General features: G+C 44.2%; 1 protein-coding gene across 1 annotated transcript; it reads right to left on the minus strand.

Moving 5' to 3' along the window:
• Nucleotides 1-136: 136 nt before the first annotated feature.
• On the minus strand, nucleotides 137-5,069 carry LOC310792948 (transmembrane protein 53; the record flags this gene model as incomplete). Its single annotated transcript, XM_083654710.1, has 3 exons — nucleotides 137-498; nucleotides 3,617-3,863; nucleotides 4,827-5,069. The coding sequence occupies 3 exons, from the start codon at nucleotides 5,067-5,069 to the stop codon at nucleotides 137-139; spliced, it is 852 nt and encodes a 283-aa protein (XP_083510836.1).
• Nucleotides 5,070-7,846: the final 2,777 nt, after the last annotated feature.

The raw sequence follows: 7,846 nt of genomic DNA on the forward strand, positions 1-7,846 counted from the left end.
TCAGAGGGGTGATGCTGAGGGTCTGGAGGTTTAGCTGTATGGAACCTGTCAGTGAGGCAGGTCACAGCTTGGCCTTCAGATGGGTGATGCTGAGGGTCTGGAGGTTTAGCTGTATGGAACCTGTCAGTGAGGCAGGTCACAGCTTGGCCTTCAGAGGGGTGATGCTGATGGTCTGGAGGAAGGTGTTCAGCGTGCTCACATACTCCTGCGGGTGCCTCTTCATGTGACCCGCATGTGTTGAATCGGCCCACTTCTTTGCCGTGACGTCCATCCCACGTTGCCGCCACAAGTCCATCATCTCCTCCGTAGCTCGCGGGTCGCTCATCGGATCGTTCTCGCAGAAGAAGAAGAGTGCGGGCGCGGTGACGGGAGTGTTACGGAACACATCGATGCCCATGTTGAAGTAATCCACCGTTTGCCGTTTGAAGATTCGGAAGTATGCCAGGCTGACTTGTTTGACCGGTTTCCCCCAATTAGGAAATACAGTCTTACCTAGACCTGGGCAGAGAGGAGAAGAATTGAAAAACAATAAGGTTCTAGACAATAGCCTCCAGAAGGCAGAGCCAGATTAAAGGATGGGTTTTCCGTGGGGAATATGAATATATATTAAATCTCACGCCCCTAAGGTTTTCGAATCCGTTGAAATTTTTGAAATTGGATATTCACTGCCAGAGATATCAAGCATCTCTCACATATTTTTTGGGCCAGCCGACGCGTTTCGCGTCATCTGGCCTAAGTCCGCCTTGCGGAACTCGTGCACCTATGAACTACAACTGTTGTTGGCCATGGTCCCGCCTCTAGAGGTCCTCCACGCCCCTTCAGAGGCCTTGACCAAAACAAAAACGCAGCCATCTTTCCAACCGCCTAGCCTGCTGTAGCTAATATTAGCTTCCCATAGTTCCTTGCAAAGAGACCATTATCTCGGGAACGGAAGCACTAATCGACACGGGACTGGCGGCATTGGAAAGCTCGTCAAATTTTACATCTAGTAGTAGGTGGGTTGAAGTAACGAAATCAACGCTGAGCAATGTACCCGTTTTTACACATTTTTACAGAAAATAGTTACAACATCAGATGCGCGTAACTCCTACGAAAATGCCTTAAAATGCATGAAATTTTTTTTATGAAGACATCTCCCGACATATATACTACCGTTTACATTTGGTGCAATTTGGAGGCAATTTTATTTTCGATTTATTTCTTGTTCTTTGTATATTTCATTGTCGAAGCCTTCTTCTTCTTCTTCTTTGAGTTTTATGGCGGTTGGCAAACATATATGTGCATTACCGCCACCTACTGGAGTTTGATATCAGCCAAATGCCTGAGGGGTGGGCATAAAAACGAAGGCCACGCGAGCCCAGTGCATTGTGGGAAATGTAGTATTTCGAGTCCCCGCACCCGCACCTCCCCCCCACCACCCCCCCCCCACACACAGAGTGGATTTCGGTTGATATCTCTGTGAGTAAACCTCCAATTTCAAAAATTTCAACGGATTCGAAAACCTTAGGGGCGTGAGATTTAATATATATTCATATTCCCCACGGAAAACCCATCCTTTAACACCCCCAGGGGCCCCGGGGCACTGAAGCTCCCAGGGGCCCCCCTACCCACCGTCCGGATGTTTGGATGTTTTTTCGCCATATTTAGAGGAATATCTCATTTTAAATTAACATTAGTATTATACTGTTATGTTATTATTCCGTTTGTGAGATTCAGTTTCTCACTCACTCATAGGCGATTCTAGGCTTTGCAAAGAGGTAGCACCAGCAGGATAAAGATATTAGTCTGACTGGGGGCTTTCTAGGGGGGGCTGTGCCCCCCCTTGAAAAATAAATTTTGTACATTTTAAAGTAAAATGCATGAATCTGATGCACTCTGAGAGCAAAAGGAAGAGGCTAATCTTCACATTAATATCCTCTTCACTGTGCTGTGGCTTTACAATGATGAAAAAATAATTGACATTACATTTCCAATACAAAACAGCAGAGGGTGCCGCAGCACCACAAGCACCCCCACTTCCCGCGCCCCTGGTCACCACTTGCCCACAGGCATCCAATGAGACTAAATCATCAGACTTAATCTTCTTGGAAACACATTTTATTTTGTCCTGATTGGTCTTAGATTTGTGTCATAGTTCTGTGGAGCCCAACATGAGCCCTATGGTTAATCCGGCCTTGCCAGAAGGCTAGAATCTTGAAGAGAGATGACTTATTGGCGCCCAAAGTTTCCTCTGTCCAGAATTTGAATATGGTTTGTGCCACTACCTTTTCTCCTGTGTCCCAGGACATAAAATCCTGTGTTTTAAAACACTGGCACATATTACGTAACGACCCCCAAGTGGGCCACGTATTTATTAAATCTCCTGTTTGCTCATAAATGAGCGAGAAACCTGAGAGATGTATTAGTCAGAGCTGACTGTTATACACGCCCTCTCCATTTTTAATCTAATTTACCTAATGGGAATTTTCCTTGTTCAAATTGTATTCACTGCAATGCTTTGATTAGAGGTGGGTCCTTTTTACACCCACACTCAGGTAAGAAGTCCCTTATCAAAAGTAGGATTTCCTGCAAAACGAAGTTTGTTGTTTACCTTTTGAAATGTCCCTGTGGCCTCTGTTATGTAGGCAAAACCACGAGGGAACTAAAAGTTCACATTTCTGAACATAAAAGTAACATTAGAAACAAAGATGAGAAGTCGTCTGTAGCCAGACACTTTAATTAATTTGGGCATGTGTGTGCTCTCAGATTCCAGGGGATCGAGGCTGTTGGCCCCTTAAAGAGGGGGGGCGACAGAGACAGAGCTTTATTGCAAAGGGAGGCATTTTGGATTCACGCCCTGCAAACAGAACACCCTAAAGGCCTCAATGAGGAGCTACTTCTTAGCTGTTTTCTTTAAAACTTTTTTTTAAATATATTTTCTATTTTCTATTCTTGATATATTCCTAATGTATTTATGATCCTATCAGTTGTACTGAGAACAATAGGACCCTTTTTATCTGTTTACTACAAGTAAGGTTAACCAACCTCCTCTTACAGTAAATTGTGCTTCTAGCCCTGGTTGGCACTTGAGCCCATTCTACATGTTGGTATTGTGAGGTTCTTTACACAGAGCCTTATTGGGAAGTACTTCCGTCTTGGACGCTTTAATTGTATAATTGTTTATACAACACTTGTACTTGTGATTATTGTAAAGTTATTATTCTAAATGCTTTTCTAATTCTTGATAATCAGAACCTTGCTTCTACTGGTATTAAGGCATATTGTGTTGTAAAATGTTTTATTTACTAATTGATTGTACTTCCGGCTTGATTGTATTTAGCCGTCTTTTTTTGCCTGACACAGCACAACGCTGAGGAAGGTCTTTGACTGAAACGTCCGTTGTCTGCTGCCCAGGTTCGAGGATATTAAATCATACGAAAAGACATTTGGAGTGCTGGCTTCTCCCTTCTCAGAGAGGAGAAGGACCACACACATTCATCACCCCTCATCCTGGATTCAGCATTTCATGTAAGAATATAGAATCATTTTGAATCCAGTCAGCATGATGGTGTCTACTGCATTACTTTATCAAGTGAAATAACTGAATGTGTGAAATCATGTCAACCATTTGACCAACCTATAGCCATCCTCTCGAGTGAGCCCACCACCAAGCTATCATAGACCTGGCCTCTGATCCTCTGTGTGAGGCCCTGGTATTTCTCTGTGTCCCGGGACACGTGCACCAGCATCTGGGCGAACGTGTAGCCTCCAACAGAGAAGGCGTGTACGAGCAGTGGGCGCGACACAAAGCGCTCACTCTGGAGCACCTCCAGCACCCTCTGTCCATATTCCAGCCCCCAGCGTGGCCACAGGAACTCTTTCACCTGGCACAAGAAAGACAACGAGAAGGATCAAGCACCCATCGCCATTTGCTTGTGGGCAATAGAGCATACTGCGTTGATCCTCTAGTGGGCAGCACAGTGGCTCAGTGTTTAGTACTGTTGCCTCTCACAGCAAGAAGGTTGTGGGTTCAAATTTCTCCCCCGGTTCTTTCAGTGTGGAGTTTGCATGTTTCCTGCGGGTGCAGGAAACATGCAAGTGTGTTTGCTCCCACGCTCGCTCCCATGTGTTTGCTCCCACAGTCCAAAGATAAGTTAAGTTAATTTAAGTTATCCTTTATTATCCCCATGGTGAAATGCATCCTCTGCATTTGACCCATCCTCTACTAGGAACCTTCCTAGAACTAGGAGCAGTGGGCAGCTGCAGTGCAGCGCCCGGCAGGGACCAACTCCAATTCTTTTTACCATTGCCTTGGGTCAGGGTCGCTGATAGGAGTATTAACCTATTAACCCCAGCATACATGTCTTACATGCATGTAACTGTTAACCTGAACATCTGAATATAATTAAAATTTTCTAGTCAAATGTGTTTTTTACATGCATCTACATATACACACATAGTGCTTTGTATTGCCATAGGCTTAATTTTGACCTACTTTGTAGGAATAGTTATTTTTGTGTCTGAGCGCTGTCTATGCTTATCACAGAATCGTGGTTCTCTGATTCTACTTTCAATAAGAACTACTACCTGTACTTAGTTTGCATCTTATGAGATGAACAAGCAACCTCCCACTTCACCCACATGATCAGATATGCTCTCAAGAGAGTGAAGTAAAATAGCGAATTTCAATTATTGTATCTCACTTTCAAACGTTCCAGTAGTTCACTTCATCCAATAGCTAAATGAATGGGACATCATCCACAGCTGGCACAGTGTTAGCATATAATCCCCAATATCAGTTTTGATTTGGTGATTTGCGCAGCCACAAATGTATGCTCTCTCCTTACCTCGCTCTCCACCATGAGCACATCGAAGCCAGTGCGGAAGTAGATGTCACAGTACTTGGACACAGCTTGGGGCCGTGAGCCCAGCCATGGCAGCATCAGCAGAAGAGGTCTGGACTGTACAGGAGCTGGGTTGTGATGCTCTGAGCTGGCAGACTGTGCGCCTTCATTCAGGTAGAGCGTGATGTTCTTACTGACGTGCTGGGTAGTAATGCCCCTGCTGGTGATGGCTGCCCGGGCCAGCATAGTGAGTAACAGCTACAGCAGACCCACTGGAGGCAAGGCACTGGTGACAGGACCTGCGCGGAAAATAAACAAAACAGGGAGTCTAATAACAGCGTAGCTCCTTCGCAACTGTTTGCCCACATGTGATTTCAATTTCATCATCTGCCGTCTAACAGGTTTTTTTTTTTACATTAATGCTAACAGGTCCTCTTTATCATAGACTTCCCTGCGACTCTCGCTCTCAAGTTGTAAATCAGTGATCCGCACATATTTACAAGTGTCACAGAAAAAAATCAAAGCCACCTAGAGCAGAAGGGTTCATCGCTTCTCGAAAGCTCGATGCTGCTCATAAATGCCTCTTTTTATCCGAATTCTGTGCTGGTGACATTATTTTTTACCGAGCTTTCGACCAGAGTGGCGCTGTTGAGTGCTGTGACGGCTGGGACCTCTTATATCTCATCGTTAACCTACTACAAAACTAAATCTATTGCAGCCGGTGGTTCTACTTGTACTTGTCAGAGATGCGTTACCTTGGTGATGAATCAACAATCAACCTTTCCCTTGCATTCTTCTTCTTCTTCTTCTTCTTCTTCATCTTCTGTGGTGGTTTACGGCAGTTGCCATCATGCATTACTGCCTCCTTCTGGATTTATCCATCAACTGTTTCCCTATTACAGTCTTGTAATTAGTCCACTTCTTCTTCTACTTCTCCTCCATCTTCTTCTTCTTCTCCTCCATCTTCTTGTCTTCTTCTTCTTCTTCTCCTCCTCCATCTTCTTCCTCTTTTTATTTTTGGCATAAAAGGGTGCACTACTGCCACCTACCGGCATGGAGTTCAGCCTGGGAATTTACACTCATACACACACAAAAATATTATTTAACAAAATCAAATTATTCCAATATAATCAAATATTTTTCTTCATTGAGACACACACACACACACACACACACACACACACACACACACACACACACACACACACACACACACACACACACACACACATCACAACTAAAGAAAAAGAATGTAACAAAGAAATAGTTGTGAAAGTCTCATGCTACATAAATATGTTTATGTTTTTCACCACTAGCTTGCATCCCTCTAATCTGGCTTTGTGCTGCAGCATGGATAGACTTTATAAGGTCCCCAGAGCAGGCACTTTGTTATTTGTTTGCTTAGTGTATTTTTGTGGATTATAATGTATTTTATTTTTATTTTTTTAAGTTTATTTGTCCAGCAAAGAAATCTATTTCCTCAGGGTGGAACCTTTACCTTACATTTGTTGACAATAAACATATAGATTGAGCTGTTTCCATTAAAAATAGAAACACACACACACACACACACACACACACACACACACACACACACACACACACACACACACACACACACACACGCACACACAGAGTAAGAGGTGTAACAAGGGAAAACGTGGCCCAAAAAAGTTGTATTTAACATAATTGATATGCTTTCCTAACATGGCCATATTTGCTTAGTTGACTCATCACATCATTATATGCTTATACAACTTGACCTTCACTCCACCCCTCCCCTTTTGCCACTGTGCCCCTGTTTGCTATAGTTGTGGAGCCATGTTTCTGTGTCTTGTCCTGACTGTCCACATTTCCATGTGGAGCCCCATGCATGCATGTCCCTGCTGACGCTGTCTTGTTGGAGGATGACTTGTGTCAACAGAGACCAGTTGCCCAATGACTTTGGATAGTAAGTGTGAGGCGGCAATAATTTGTCCCTGTCCCTCACTGAGCTCATGTGTTTGACCTGCCATTGTTGCTCTGCAGTCCCCTTACTCACGGCTGGCTTGGTGCTTTCCTGTGTCCTCATCGGGACAGCGGGTTGACCACGTCCCCTTGGGAAGTAGTGTGAAAATGGCCTCCCCTCTCTCTGTTCCTTCATCTGTGCTGATGTGAATGAATGATGAGCGGAGGCTTTTTTCTTTACCCTCTGTGAGCAGAAACGGATGCACAATGTATTATGGGCAAGATGAGATTTAGGAGACTGTTGCTAAAACTGCTCCATTTACTATTATTGCCCTGGTCTAATTGCTGTCAGGGCCACACATTAGACGGGGCATGCTAAAGCAGATGTTACTGTATGTCTTCATACTGTAATTTAATATTGTAAATATATGTTTGAAAAATGTGTGTCTGGGGGGGGGGTCGGTAAAATTTGTTCTCGCTGTAAAATAAATAAAATAAAATAGAAGATACTAGTATTCAATTTGATTCTTGCAATAATATTCCTGGCTTCACGAATTGTAACTCAGCAGTGGTTACTGAGCAGTTTACAAGCAAGGACATAACATGAGATTGTGCTTCAGAGACTGTGCTGTGACTCTAAAAGTATGTAGATCATTGTCTATTTTAGAAGCATCCAAGGGAATTGAATTAGGCCACGAGGCTGCTGGACTTCCTGCGGGTATAAAGAGAAGAAAAAACACCTGAGCAGCCTGTTAACATTGGAAGGGCTCTAATAAAGAGAGCGAGTAACACAGCACTGTCAGAGAGTGACCGCTGCTGTCACAGCTTAGCCACCATGCCTACAGGGTCATGTGTCACACAGCCTGTAGCCACCATGGCTACAGGGTCATGTGCCTGTAGCCACCATGGCTACAGGGTCATGTGCCTGTAGCCACCCTGGCTACAGGGTCATGTGAATGGCAATCAAGGACATTAGGCCAGCAATTCCTCACTGAAAACAGTGTATCCACTCGACCATCAGAGGCGTATACATGGACACACAGGGGCGGACTGGGATCATAATTCAGGCCGGGCAT

Source organism: Poromitra crassiceps, assembly GCF_964638095.1.
Source record: "Poromitra crassiceps genome assembly, chromosome: 18".
Classification (NCBI taxonomy): Eukaryota; Metazoa; Chordata; class Actinopteri; order Beryciformes; family Melamphaidae; genus Poromitra; species Poromitra crassiceps.